Raw genomic sequence first — 15,750 nt, 5'->3', positions numbered from 1 at the left:
AGAGAGATCCACAGGAGAGAGAATAAACATTTTATTCCTCTGTACATGGCTCCAGCTCACTATTGGCTATGCACCCCGGACCTCATTTCAGAAGTGACGAACTGCACGATTTACCCCCAAACAATGTCAGACCACTCCCTAATTCTTCTCGAACTGACACCGTCTGTAACGGAATATACGATCCGGAACTGGAGGATGCCCCCCTCACTACAGAGGGACGAAGCATTGATAGAACCACTCAGAATCGAAATAATAGAATTCCACACTTGCAACGCATGCTCCGTCAAATCCAAGGCAATGATCTGGGAAACTTTCAAGGTGTGGCTGCGTGGGCAACTGATGTCACAGACACACGGTGCGCTGAAAACAATAAGGAAGGAACTGGATCACACAGAACAAGCGCTGAGAGACATGGAAAACACACACGCTCTCAGCCATGATGAGGCCCTCCTACAAAACATCTCAGAACACCTGACGAGATTCAGATCATTGGCCGAACGTGGATTCTTCTACCTGGCACAACCCACGTGAACCAGGAGATACGGCGAAGGGAACAAAGCCAGCCGCACACTCGCAAACCTCATTGAAGCCGAGCAAGGAATGAGACACATAACCAGCATCACTGACGCGGAAGGAAACGTGAAGACTAATGCAGCCGATGTCAATGAGGTATTCCAACAGTTCTACCACAAGCTTTACTCAAACAAACACCAGGTATCCCCAGAAGAGCTGAAGGATTATTTGGACTCGTTCCCCCTGCCCAAACTGAGCGAAACCGAAAGAGTGACTCTTGATCTCCCACTGTCTAAGAGATAGAACAAAAGAGAATTGGTTGGGAGGCACTACCAACAATAAATAAAGTTTACTATAGGTAAATTCGCCCATAAGGGTCTTAAGTACTCTGTGTCATTGAAGTATATAATATTTCAGGTGCAGCAGGGAGAAGCTAGAGGCTACTCGAGATTCAAAATACTGAAGAACAAGACATGCACCGACTGTTGCCGGCCGGTAACCCTGTGCTGCACTCCTCGCGGGAACTAGTCCCAAGTAGTAATTCTGCCTTGCAGAAACTAAAGACTCCCTCACGGGAATATTTGTTCGACAATGCTCAGTTTTCAACAGTCTTCAGAATGCTGTGATTGGCTTGATCTAATGTTCAAAATAGTCAACCGGGTACATTCGGCCCTGTCTAGCTGTGAGTCTCCAACCAAGAAAGAATCCGGCTGAGAACAAACAGGTGTGAGGCAGACCCGATTATCATTACATCATATCGCCAACAGATTTGATAAAGAGATTTAATTTACACCACACCAATACCTTAGATGTGTGTAAAAAAAACTAATTTAATTCACAGATTAATTCATACAAGGCAATTTGTAATTCAAAAACAAAGGACCGCATTTCAATTGAGCTAAAAGAATGCTCTAAAACAAACCGTGTGCGGTAAAGTACAAAAGTAAAGTACACTTCATCTCAGTATAACATGATAGAGTAATTCATATACAAGACAGTTGTCAAATTTGGATTTCACTGCTTCTGAGCCTTTACATTGCCTCTGCTCAGAAGTTTCTCTAAAGACACTCCTATTGAGTAATCGGGGTCAACACGTTTCGGATTACTGGAAATCCATCTTCAGGGCAGGACGTGTTTTAATTTCAACAAAATTCGGTAGGGATTCCTACAAAGTATAAGGATACACTCATTAGATTTATATAGAGTTTGGAGGAATTCGATAGGTAACTCTCCAAAATGGAGATAGACTGACCTACTTTCCTTGGTAAGCAGAGATAATTCATGGCCACCTGTATGATGTAAGTGACATAGCAAAATAGTTTGTAAGTATTAGATCAAGGGTGCAGAGTCAAACTCTAAAGTGCTGTTAATATAAATCATTGTGACTCACCCAGTCAAAAGAACCAGATGTCTCGCCGGGTGCAATAGCTGTATCGGGCCGTGGCTCCGACAATGCGCAACTGGAGGTTTGGAGAAAAAGGAAAGGGGGTGATATTAGATCGTATGCTCTCAAGCCAGATAGGCTGTTATCAATGTAAGCTTCGAAGTGGGCTGTAGGCCACTATTCTCGGATCAGTGCTAATTACATAATTCAACGATCGTGATCAGTAATCGCCTGCATTTACTTGAAACTTACTTGGAAGGGAATTGCCCACGGGACGCCGAACGAAGCCGCCCGTCACAAGGACGTGCTGCACTGCTCTCCCAAGCAAAGTAGGTTGCCACAGGAGCAGCCGGGCACGCGCGTCCCCGCGCGGGGCGCCATATTCGTATGGGACATCGTATCATGGGCACGATCGTAATACGGAAAACAATCGTGTGTCTATTAGATCCTTGAATAAGGCTCGACTAGGTCGTCTATTCTCAAACGATCATGTTGGTCCAACCACAAACTAAACTCCTAAGGCATATACCGAGGGCAGACGCAGTGCTGCGCGTGCGTGTCATAGCTACTGTTGCTAGGGACGCGCATGGAGCATGCGCTGCGTTGCCGTTTTCGTGTAGTGTATCCATATCCCTTCCCAGATCTGCGTGCTAGTAAGACTGGCTTAATAACTAATAACACCAACCAGTATGATGAGTCAATACGGTCAGGTACGCCTGGTCTAGTAAAATAACTCGGAGAGGAGGTATACCTGGATTAAGAGTGGCGGGGGAGGGGCAAAATGGCAGTCAAAAACTGCTTAGTGCCCCTACCCCCGCTTGATTACAGAAGAGTGACAGTCTTCACAGGTGGGTCGATGCTCAGGCACCCGCCTGCATCGTACCCTCATAGACTGTCACACAAGTTGTCAACTGGTTGTCAACCATGATCCAGGATAGTTATTTTCGTAAAGCTATACTCTCCATTGCACCTTGAGTGATATACTTTGTAGCAATAGGTATTCGAATCTGCTAGAGGATTGAACTGGTCACCCTGCCGGTTGTGCCTTCACATTCTTGATTGAGTGATTGTTTGCTGAAGACTCACATTACATCGCCATACCACAGGTCCATCATGTTACAGAGTTATTCAATGAAACTCCTGGTACCGACCAGTTCACAATCTGCAGGACCACAGCCAGATTCAAGACATTGACTTGTATGTGTGGGGGTCAAAATGAAAGCCCGGCATACTTATTGTTGCTTAGATGAAAATTCATAGTAGTACGCACTCTTGTCCAGATGTATGATATCTCAACAAACTGTTAACTGGGCATTACTCAGTTAAAAACACTATTAAAAGCACAAAAACTGGAACAACATGGAATGCATTAGAAAAAACACATTAGATCAAATTCACAATTCATGCCCCTAGGGCTGAGGCAATCCAAAAGGTCAATCCAACTAATCTCCCTCTGGAGTAGTCTCTTTTGTACATCTCCCCCTCTCGGGCCCAGTTTGACTTGTTCTAAAATCATACATTTCAATTGGGCAATAGAATGTCTCGCTTCCACAAAGCGCATTGCCACAGGTGATCTCAAGTGTTTGGTCCGGATGTTGGACTTATGCGCAGTCCAGTGCAATTTTGCCTTTCTTGTGGTGATCCCCACGTAATAATAACCGCAGGGGCACTTCAGGGCATAAACAACATTTGTAGAATCACAGGTGTATGAATGTTTGTGTATAATGGGTTTGCCTGTGTGTGGGTGCGAGATTATATTGCCTGGTATGATGTTGCTGCATAGTTGAGTGCTTAGGCTGTACACTCGGAGTAGTAGGCAGATCTGCTCTGACTAAGCTGTTTCGTAAAGCATTGCTATTTCTGTAAGCAAAAATCGGAAGATCTTGGAAGAGTGGTTGTGTCCGTGGGTCCATTTACAACATTGGCCAGTTTCTTTGAATAATACTCTGGATTTTCTTGCTCTGTGCTGTGGTGACATACACCATGGACTCATCTTTCTTGGTGTTCTGGGTGTGAGCAGGGTATCCCTTTTAATAATTGCCACTTTTTCCTCAATTTGTGATAGTTTTGTGGGATTATATCCTCTCTCTAAATTTTTTGACGTAGCGAAGCTGACTGTCTGATATTCTGTGCTCTCTGAGATATTTCTCCGGTAGCGTAGGAACTGGCTCAGAGGAACGCTGTCAATCGTCCTTCGAGGATGGAAACTTGTAGCCAGTAAAAGGCTGTTTCTTTCAGTAGTTTTGGTGAAAATTCTTGTCTCCAGACGGTATTCTTTGATATAAAGTTCAACATCCAAAAAATTGATCAGTGTTTTACTCGTCTGGGTAGTGAATTTAATCCTCGGGTGTATAGCATTCATCATAGTAAAAAATTCCTTCAGTTCATCATCTGGTCCTGACCAGATGCCGAACACACCATCGATATATCTTATATAGATGGTCAGATGACGTAACCACCTTGCCGAAGTCAGAATGTGTTCTTCCAGATACTACATATGTGTGTTTGCGTATGCTGGGGCCATAGCGGCCCCCATGCTGGTCCCTGAACACAAACTCAAAATATGGGACAAACTCCCGATATCGCTCTACGGGCGAATTTCGTTACTCAGAATGGTAATAGTTCTGAAGTTATTATACTTGTTCTGTAACATCCCTATCTGGCCAGGTAGACCGTTCTTCCAGAAACTACAGAGAATGGCATCAAATTTTGTGGGGGGAACGGGAACTGTAAGACTCCAATGGCTCAAGATGTGTGAAAGATATGAAACCGGGGGCCTAGCAGCCCCAGACTTTCTATTGTATTTCGAGACAGCCCAAGCGCACTTTGCAAAATACTGGTCAGACTCCACCGAAGCATATGCACACATACAGGCTGAAAAGTTTGCAGCTGCCCCACTCAACCTACAGGCAATGCCCTTCTCCAAACCACAAAGAGACCGGGGGGGAGGTAGACCCGGTGGGCACTACAGTGCAAGCCTGGTCCAGCCTATTAGAAAGAGTGGGGTGCGACAACCCATATTGGCGACACACACCCCTGTGGCACAACCCACAGGTCGAACCAGCCCTTGACACGAACCTCCAGAGAAGGTCGGACCCAGGGAACGAAATGCGCACAGGGGACCTATATCCGGATGGGGAGTTTGCGTCGCTTGGGATCGTTCAGGCAAAAGTCTGGGCCGGGTTGGTCACATCACTACAGTACTATAGGCTAAAGTCAGCATGTAATACGCAATGGGCCTCCTTTCCGGAAGCTCCACCAACTAGCCAATTCTTAACAGATATCATGACACCAGAGGGTTTTACTGGTGGAATCTCTTCCCTCTATCAAGCGGTCCAACGACATATCCCTTCAAAAAACACAATGAAAGCCAAATAGGAGAGGGATCTCTATAGAAGATGCCCAATGGGCAAAATACTGCCAATTCACCAAATCTGTCTGTATATGTACCAACTTCAGACTGATTCAATTCAAGATACTGAACCATTTGCACATCATCCCCAGTAAAATAGGCAAATTTGACCCCACATTAAAACCAGAATGTCCTAAATGCCAGACCCAAGGGGCAAAGTCATTCCACATGTATTGGGACTGTCCCCGATCAAAAACTTCTGGCGCGAAGTGGCCGAGACAGTAAGTGCCATTATCGGACTCCAAATCCCGGCGGCGCCGTTGAAATACCAACTGGGCGATATTGGGAAGGTCTCAATCAAAACACAGAGACTTGTCGCAATAGCAGGGGCGGTCGCCAAAAGATGTATCCTACGAGCATGGAAGGCAAAAACTCCCCTTGCCCGACAAGCGTGGCGGAGAGACCTAATATACATACATGAAACTGAAGAAACATATACTCAAAGTGTTGTGCCCACCTGCAGACCAAAGGATATATGGGCCCCCCTGAGGAGATACCTGGAGACATCACCCATCATATCAGAAAACGGATGGACCTGTTGTGCCAATGACTTGACCGACAGGCCTACATGAACACTATTGGGAACCTACAGTGAGCACATCAACCACCACCTACTCGAACAATGCTAAGGGGACCCTAGCCTGACGAAGAGCACTATCTTATAATGTGAATCTGTAAACGTTACGTACATTTCATGCAAATGTAATGCACTTGTCAAATCTTAAAATAAAGGTTTTAAAAAAAATTTACAAAACTGGCCTGCGAGCCAGACTACGTTGAGATGTGCCTAGATCGCTCTGTTCATATGACCCCTGTGTGTTTTGCATAATAAACCACAGTAACTAATTGCTCCTTGTGTGGACCTCGACTTCATCGGACCAGGGTAGGACTAAGGGCCTTCCGTGAGCTAGGAGTCCGCTGACCCTTGGCACGGCTCTGTCGGCCCCAGAAACTACTCTTAATACTCTACTCAAACCGCCAAGTCCTTGGCCATCCTGACTAAGCCAGGGCAAAAGTAATTTCCTTATGCTCAAGGTAGGGCCGAAATAAAACCTGATCGCCTTCACCGGATTCAAGAGGTTTTGGGACCGCAGTACTCGGAGGCCTGTCAGGTCGCCAAGCGACAACAGGAGGAACAGCAAAGGACTTTGCGCAGGTTTTACTGCTCCCCCTCCTCTGCTCCCGCCTTGACACACAGGAACAGTGACGTCACAGTCTGAGAACACAGCTCCCCAGTAGGGGACAAACTGGCTCTTTTCCAGGACAGCTGGTTGCGTCTTTTCAAGAACCCTTGGATCCTTTCCATGATCTCCACTGACGTCAGCCTTCCTCTTCCTTTTCCTCTTCCATCCACTCCTCCTCTTCGTCAGATTGGGTCACCGGCTCTTTTACGAGAGGTCCTTTCGCTCTTAAACATGCAGGCAGTGGAACCAGTTGCTCAGTTAGACAAGGGTTCCGGTTCCTACTCCAGGATTTTTGCGGTACCCAAGAACAACCAGGCTGGCCTGAGCTAAGTCCTGGACCTGTCATTTCTAAATCTTTTTACTGCTCAAACGTTACAAGATGATTACTCCCACGCACATAGAAGAGTCTCTGTGTGCAGGGGACTGGATGTGTTCACTAGACCTCAAGGATGCATACCTGCATGTCCCCATCTACCAGCTGCATCGGATGTTTCTGCAGCTCACGATTAAGACGCACGCTGTCATGGTAATGAAGTCAACAGGGGCACAGGCATGCAGGGGGTCGCAAGCACAGGAGACCTGGGTGGACACTGTCCTTGCGCCTTTGAACAAAAGTAAACAAGTACATCCATTTAACACCAAAAAGCTTGTATTATGGACATAGCACTTCAGATGCATTAACCTTCAACATTCCATCCATTAAGCAGGATGCATTAACCTTGAACATTCCATCCATTAAGCAGCCCCAAGGGTATTCTTGGGTGTGGCTGCTAATGGATTGCCTACTCTCTAGGAGTGGCAGGGTGTGGCTGATAAGCCAGCCCTTATGGGCGTGGCCACGATCTCAGCTATATAAACTGCCCTGATCCTCAAGACAGACGATTCGCGTTATTCTGCACTTGCAAGCAGCGTGACGCTCACTGTCGCCTGAGGTCAGACTTCCCTTTGAAGATCCTGCTTCCTGCCAGCATACATACCAACTGGGGGAAGCTGTTCTTACCTGTACATCTCTAAGTATTCATCTTTACACTTTCTGGAACGCCGAAATCTTCATCTTGGCACCGCAACATGACACGCTTCATGGTCGACAGCAGCGCCTTCAAGGAAAAACAGAAGACAAGGTTAGACATCGAAAAAACAGTCAGTTTAAGGTTGCGCTTCGCCATACTTCGTGCTTTTCCTTAAACAATCACTTACCTACTGTCAAGCATTGCAGTAGCACCCATCTTCCATCCGGCCGCGTCTCGCAGCTGCCCTGAGGCCGCATTTCCATCTAAGGGAAGAAAATGGAAGAGAAACATTTTTGCAGGCATAAATAGTAGCAACATATAAAGACATTAAACGGAACGAACAGCATCACAAGAGCTCAAGAAAGACTTACTAATCATAAGGAGAAGCATAGTCGCAGCTGGACTGGACTAATCCTTATCAGGGATCGGTGAAGGAACTAGATCCCATTCGACGCACCCCTGCCAGAAGTAGCAGGACGGAGAGCTTATCTTCCATAATTCACAGGAGCAGTATCACCACGTACCATCACTCACAGCTTTTCTACTGAGGGAGATACCTAAAGGGGGTGAATCAAGTTCAGGGGGTGCTGCAACCGTGCCCCAACACCTCCGCAGAGACCAGATGAGCGTAACATACGGCTTCCAGTACAAGGGGCTTAATTTCGGCCTGAAAATGGCCCCTTGTGTCTTCACGAAGTTGATGAACGGAGTGGCGGGTCTTCTCCACCTAGAGGGCCATCACCTATACCCTTATTTGGACGACTGGCTGGTCAGGATCAGTTCACCCAAGGGTGTGGTACACTCCTGCCAGAGATTGGCAGATATTCGTCAGCTGGGTTTTTCCTTCAACCGGAGGAAGTCATAGCTGTGCCCCTGCCAGGATCTGCTCTTAATAGGGGCGCTTTCGGACACAGCAGTTCAGCGGGTGCGTCGCACTGCTGAGAGCCTCCTCTCATTTCGCAAGGCGATCTGGCACTTTTTGGACAACTCAACCACCTCGGCATGGTGGTTCCAGCACTTTCTGGGACTGATGGCGTCCTGCATGCTCACAGTTCAGCTCGCCCGCCTCAAGATGAGGCGCCTACAGCTCCACCTGGGGACAATTGGGATCAGGAGATGGGGTCTCAGTTGGACAGGCTTCCAATTCCACTGCTCCTTCTGCCCGATCTATACTGTGCAGTCTAGTGAGCGGAGTGTTGCGGGGGACACTCCGGCAGCACTCCTGGGGAAAGAAACAGGGGCGGGGGTTGTGGGGAAAACCCCTGCAGCCCCCATAAAAAATAAAAAAGGACGCTGGTTCCCGATCACGGAAGTGAAAGGGAACTGGCGCCGCAGGGACTCTGCGTGAAGAAAAAGGTAAGTAGGGGTTGTTTATTTTGGGGGGTGTGGGTGTGGGTGGGGGGTGTGTCATGGGTGTGGTGTGGTGTGTTGTGGATGTGGCTGGGGGTGTGGGTATGTAGGGGTTTTTAACGTGTGTTCGCATGGGAAATGTGCGAACCTTTTGTGGTTTGCACATTTCTCATGCAAACTTTCTGGCCGCGGTAAAATCCGCCGCGGTTGGATAATGTAGATCCACTTGGGCTACTGAGTCCGCTTTCTGCAAGCACTATACCCTGGACACCAGCTCCAGGCACAATGCTGAGTTTGTGCAAGCATTTCTGAGGAACTCTTCCTAGATATGAGGCGGTTGGTCACGGCTCCACCCTATGGTTTTGCCTGGTGGAAACAGGAAGTATGAGTAATTAAAGTTACTCACTGTAGTGTCTAGAGTACTCAGTCCCTTTTCCTCAATACGTCATACCCACCTTCTCCCACTTGTATGCCCGAGGCTAATGTAGAGTAAGTGTAGCCAGATATCAAAGTGTCCGATGTGTTCAATGGGGACTGAGGTGAGGTGCCAGAGGGTGGTTCCTCGGCGGGGCGTTCCCACGCCAGAGGCCCGACCCTGCATTCTATACTAAATTTAAAGGGGAAGCTCAATTTCTATGCTGCCAAAGGTTCTGGTACAGTCCCCAAGGATGGAGGAAAGGTGACTCTGGACTATGAGTACTACAGTGAGTAACTTTGATTTATTGTCAGAGCCCTGCTGGCTTTTCTTTTTTAAAACGTTATTCACTTCTGCTCATGGTTAGTCTAAAGGGTGTGCATTTCATGTAGATCTTTAAGCAGTTGTAGAACTAACAGTACTGTTGTAAAAAGGATGTGTAATATTTAGTATTATTTTCATGCAGATATAAGCGTAATTACTGTTATAGATTTAATTAATACACAACTTAAATCTAAATTCTACCTTCATTGTGTTTCAGGTGGGGTGGTGCTTGAAAAGCAGTGCTTTGATCCAAGCTGCACACACATCATTGTGGGGCATCCTCTACGAAATGAGAAATACTTGGCCTCAATGGCAGCTGGAAAGTGGGTGCTTCATCGCTCCTACCTGGAATCCTGTAGAGCAGTGGGACACTTTGTGCAGGTGAACAGTAATCTAATTATTAAAATGTCATTGGTCACTTAGTTTGTCAATCATTTTTTAGGAAAGAGGACAAACAGACTGACGCTCTAGTTGGGTGCAGGACAAAGAAACATGAGGAGTAATGGTGTGGTTGAGGGGGGAGAACAGTGTTATGTTTAATGTGGAGTGAATCATGCTTGAAACAAATATATTAGTACTTGTGTTAAGGCCTGTGTACACTATCCAAAGTGCGAGCTACCCTCGGTTTCTCCTGTTCTTCTCACAGCTGTTCTGTAGATACAAATACATTCTGTAAGGGAATCAAGTTCTCATTTTGATTAGAGCCTTAATGGGTGGCTGTGGGCTGCTGCTAGGGAAGTTGGCTAGAACTGCACATGGCAGAGAATTTAGATGGGTTTGTGACAGTTTTCCACTTTCCATTTAAACTGAACTTGCAGATGAATTTAGAAGACGTTGATTTAATTCAACAGGTTTTGGTGCTATGACAGAACCAAGTCTTCCTTTTAAAAAAAAAAAATGAAATTCTTTATTTTCTTTTGCTGTTACGCATCTTATCACTCCAATAATGTAAACCTTCAACATTGCAAGTTCGCAAATACTTTTCTTACCTGAAATCTCCCCCCATATATCGGTGTAGTTTATGAACCATACTTTGTAAGAAAGGCCATCCATTCCTTCTCTCTAGATGTCTGCAAGTTGTGAAGGGACCCTGTAATATTTTCCATTTCATAGATTTCTTTTGGTTTTAGTGCCGACATTATTTCACCAGGTAGGGTGGCCGCTTCCAACCTATAACGATGCATGCCCTTGCTGCTAGGAGAGTGAAATTCAGGCATTTCCACTCTGTCTACAACCTCTAGTCCAAATAATAACCGCAACGGATCTAGGCAACATTTTTCCCATCTAACTCTTTGCTCCATCCAAATACTTCTTTCCTGAAGCTATGTACCCTCGGACACGTCCACCACATGTGCCAGTAAGTGGCCTTTTGATTGCATCTGTGGCAGTCGAAATAGTCAACCCTATTCCAGAGTCTAAGGTAGTCGACATCTTGAGACGTTGGTCATTGTTCTGGATCCAACACCAATGTTCAAACTTTTTTTTGCAGATTGCGGTCTCATTATGAGGTCATTCAAAGCCAGATCGGCACCGAGTAGAATTAGTTCCATGATTTGTTTCCACTCTTCTAAAAGTTTTGATTTCCTGAGCCCGGTCTCGTGGAAAAAATTTGAAATGCTGGCAATGTGGGAATCAAATTCATCTTCCGCAGTGCCATTGGAGATTTCCACATGACGCAGGCGTGAAGAGAGTTTAATGAAAGTTCATACCTTATCTGACCCAAAGGTGATGGCCAGGACTACTTTTTGAGCATAGAAGGTCAAAACGGGAGCTAATGTAAATTTCTCGTAGGTTTTATTCAGCTTCTGGCCTTGTATGCTGAATCATTCGTTTTGTCATGTCGATCTTCCAATGATGTTCGCAAAGTGAACTGTTGAATGTGATTCCCAAATATCATATTGAGTTCACTACATCCAGATGTTTGTCAATTTTCCACATAAATGGTGTTTGTTTTTTGATGTTTGTCCGACCAATAATGACGATCTTGGTTTTTTCGGTGTTTAACGCTTAATCGTTGTCATTCAAATATTCATGTAAATTTGTTAGTTGCCGTTGTAAGCCTATCTGGGTCCGATCTAGAAGGAGCACGTCGTCGGCATATATAATGCATCCGATTTCAGTATTGTTTAGTATAGGTGGAAAACATTGCACGTTTTTGCGATGAACTGGGATGTCAGAAATAAACAATTTGAATAGCCAGGCAGCCAATGGGCATCCCTGTTTCACTCCCATATTCGTTGATATTTGGTTAGATAGGATGCCCTGATTGTTTAGTCTTATGCTGATGACTGTTTCTGAATGTAGTGCTCTGATGGGTTCAATCAAATTACTGGGACAGTTCCAGTTTATCAATTCTTGCCATAGTTTGGAGCGATTGACGCTGTCGAAAGCACCACGTAGGTCAATAAAAGCCAAGTATAGTCGTGTTTTTGCCCTTAAACTTTCAAGCTTTAGTATGGTTAATAACAACAGGTTTATATCCACACCGACACCTTGGGTAAAACCAGTTTTCCAAATGTCAGGAATTTGCTCAGACACTGACCATTCTACTAGCTTTTGGCGTAAGAAAGAAGCAAAGATTTTGCCTATAGTGTCCAGCAGGGCAATCGGGCAATAGTTGGTGGGATCCGCCCGATTGCCCTTTTTGTAAATGGGGACGATGATTGCTTCACGCCAAGAGACTGGCATCGTCATTGAGGATGACCGTTGTGAAAACAATGACTCGATGAAAATTGCCCATTCCTCCTCATTCTTTTTCAGCATATTTGTTATTAGGTCTGGGCCTGCTACGTGTGAGTTTTTCAAGGTCCGTATTGCAGCTCTGATGTCTTCAACTGATATTTGCAGCCCCCATGATGTCAAATTATGTTCTGCAACTCTAGTTACTTCATGGAATGGGTTGCTAAAGAGCTTTGCAAAGTGAAGTTCCCATTGAGCAGAGTCAATCCCATTGGACAGGGTAGATTGATGTTTTGAGTTACCTGTATTCAAAATTGCCCAGATTTTACGTGAGTTCTTCTGGACTAGATGTTTCATTAGTATCTCGGCTTTGTCTTGCTCAATTATTGTTTTTTGAGATTTTAACCAGTTTTGATATACTTGATGACGCTTGTGAATTGCAGTTTTGATAGCAATAACGTTGGTAGCTGCGTTTCGAGGCTTTTTCAAAATTCTCACGTCGCGTTGCATCGCCTGTTTGGCTTGAGTCAGTATCATAGACGGCACATGTTTGTGTTTTAGACCCATGATGCAATTCGAAACTTTCACAGTGACAAAGTCTGAAAGTAAGGGAACATAGTCAACCGACATTACCTCGTCGTGGAGAAATTTCTGACTGACTTTCTGGATTTTAGAACTGTCAATCCTAAGGCGATTACCACCAGTGTTTACAGAAATTGGAATGTCGTGTTTTCTTCTTTCGCTTGTCCTTTCCACCATACAAGCCAGCCGAAGAAGGTGTGGTCACTGTTTGACATAGTAGATATTGTGAGCGTCAAGTCCTTTTCGAATACATTTTGGGAAACCCAAAAATAATCAATGATTGACTGCGCTTTATGGGCAGACCACGTTTGCTGGGGCGGTTGATCACCTGGAATGTGTCCGTTGACCATGTTACAGTTGTGGTTGCATAGTGCCTGGCTCCACTGATGCCCGCGACTGGTTACTTCATCATAGGGTAACAATTTGAACAGCTGGTTGACAAGGTCATATTTGAACCATGTACAATTTCGGTCGCCGGCACAGATTATTGATAGGGTCTTATGGTGCAATAAGGCTTTGTCAATGTGAAAAATCATTGCTTCGAGAAAGGACTTTGTGCTTATTTTTTTCGGGTTCCAATACCCGTTTAGGATGAGCAGGTGCTTCCTTGTATCAAGGTTTTCGTTGGTAGATTGAAGCAAGGCGCCCTGCACAAAAGGATTGGGACTGAACAAGTCGATAAGCCGCCACCAAATATTTATCCTGATCATCATCATCAATAAGCCGGAAGAAGGACGTCCCTTTGCGTTTTTAATTGCAGGGTTTAGTAGGATCAAGAATCCGTCTCTGGACGGTGGCTCACTCAACCATGTCTCCTGGAGGCAGATGACAGACCTTTTCCAACTCTACATCAAATTTATTAAATAGGTGAATGAATCCTCTGTTCCAGGATAAAAATTCTCGCATACACTCCTTTGCGGTCGCTGATGGCTAATGTCCTTATGAGTGACGTTTTTAGCGGCCTGGTTTGTATGCGGTCATTTGGTGTCTGAAATTGACATTGCTCGACGTAGGTCAGCGCGTCTTTGCTCTTGATTGCTGAGAGAGGCACTTCTCAGACTAGTGCTAGGCGTGTCAGGCCCGATGCTCGTCGGTTCAACGGATATGTCGAATCTGAAAACTAACCGTTCGTCTAAAGCATTCAGAATAGTGTTACGAACTGAAGCTGAGGTGATATGCAACAGGACTTGATCACAGCACCTTTCAGTGGCATACTCGACAATTCGAATATCGTCTGACGTTATTGTGCGAAGCGATGGAATGCAAGTGAATAATTTCAGCACATTGTTGCGATTCAAATTCAAGTCATGATCTTCCTGATGTAGATTTTGCAATCTCAGTTTACAATTCAAGGAACTTGTGCCAGGACTTAAGGATGAAGAGGCATGTGAGGAATAGCGGACTTGCTTGTTTTCTTGAGATCTGGTATATTTGGGATTCAGTAGTACCGGCATTTTAGAACTTTGCCCAGAGACCATTGACCTATAGTCAGACTTCTTGTCCCAACGCACCTCAGATTTTGAGGTTTGCGGGGGACCAGCGTGAGATGCTTCAAGGGCCACACAGGGATTAAATGTGGGTTGATCATTTGAGATTTCATCAGAGTATGTGGAGAGATCACAGATGTCAATCGTGGTTCTAGATGATTTACTTGTGATGCTTTCCGAGGCTGAGTCGAATCTGTCGTTTACTCGGAGGTACAACAATGCGACCAGGCTCCTTTGTAGATTTGTCCTCAGCAAGAGCGATTTTTTGAACGCCCGGTTTGGGCGGGTCTGTTTGGCTGAATAGACCTGACTTGGCGTCTGCAGATACGTTTCTGATGAAATTCCGTGACTTCAGAGATCGTACACTTTTCTTGGTAATGGGTCCTCCTTTCCCAAGCACTGGTTGATGGATTTGTAAGATTGGAGTTCTGTCAACCAGCTTCGTGGTGGCCTCTATCGATTTAGCTGAACTTTCAAAGATTCCAAAAGAGACCAGAGGCATCACAGAGATTGAGCTTGAAGTTTGGCCTTTGGCTTGTTGACTCATCGTTTGGACAGGGAAAGGTGCATGGCAAGGTGCGTCCAAATTTGTTATTCCAGCTGAAGTGTCCGCACCAGGGGGGAGTGTTGCTTGAGCAATGGGCCTCGATGTCAATGCAACATCTGTTCTGTTTGTTGGTCGTTCTTGTAATTTGCTCGGGTCTTGAATTGGTTTTGGGCGCATGCCGGCAGAATTTACGTCTGGATTTACAGCAGACGTTGAAGGATTTTTTTGTGACTCGATGTTTAGACCCTTCATAACAGAAGAATGTCGCATCCATTTCACGGCATCAAGCAAGCCATCCGATAAAGTATCGTTCTAACAGTGATGGCGTGCGGCGAGATCGCTTAGTCGCTCTTGCCAACGCAATGTGCGTTCTGCTTCTTGTGTCAGCTGGGTTTGCAAAAAGTTTGTTACAGAGTCAAAGTTATCCATCTTTTCCTTTAACGTTGTGATGAGTGAAGTCTGGTCTTTATATGCCTCGTGCAGAGACTCATACATCTTCAAGAATGGAAGTAAAGCTGCAGATGAGGCTGCCAAAACGTTGTTGTATATCTGCATTGCTGCAGCTCAGGAAAGACTGGGTTTCGACTCAGAATCAGTCTTGTCAGCTGAGCAAGTGTGCAAACAATTTGTGGGTCGCTGATTGTTGATGAATTCCCAATTTCGTTCGTCACGGTGTCTTGCAATAAATGCAATGAATTTGACTGTGATCCCCCATTTCTCTGTAGACTCGATGAGTTCTTGTTATGGGATTGCACTCGAAGCTTGGAGTGCAATGTGCTTGAAGATCGATCTGCTACACCGTTCAAAGATCGGTTGTCACATGTTAGGCCAATATTGTGGCGTTTTCCCATCGAGACACAACT

At 45.4% G+C, this 15,750-nt stretch overlaps 1 protein-coding gene across 2 annotated transcripts in view; it reads left to right on the top strand.

Moving 5' to 3' along the window:
• The window catches only part of TOPBP1 (DNA topoisomerase II binding protein 1), a 1,370,800-nt gene that overhangs the window by 1,175,645 nt on the left and 179,405 nt on the right, over positions 1–15,750 (top strand). For both annotated transcript variants that reach the window (XM_069648712.1, XM_069648711.1), the window contains exon 24: positions 9,810–9,973. In XM_069648712.1, coding sequence (XP_069504813.1) covers positions 9,810–9,973 — 164 coding nt within the window. The remainder of the gene's footprint in view (positions 1–9,809; positions 9,974–15,750) is intronic.

The sequence above is a fragment of the Ambystoma mexicanum genome, chromosome 2q, assembly GCF_040938575.1.
Source record: "Ambystoma mexicanum isolate Mex_15411 chromosome 2q, UKY_AmexF1_1, whole genome shotgun sequence".
NCBI classification, from domain to species: Eukaryota; Metazoa; Chordata; class Amphibia; order Caudata; family Ambystomatidae; genus Ambystoma; species Ambystoma mexicanum.
Note: the sequence above shows the minus strand (reverse complement) of the source record. Positions and strands in the feature narration are given on the sequence as shown.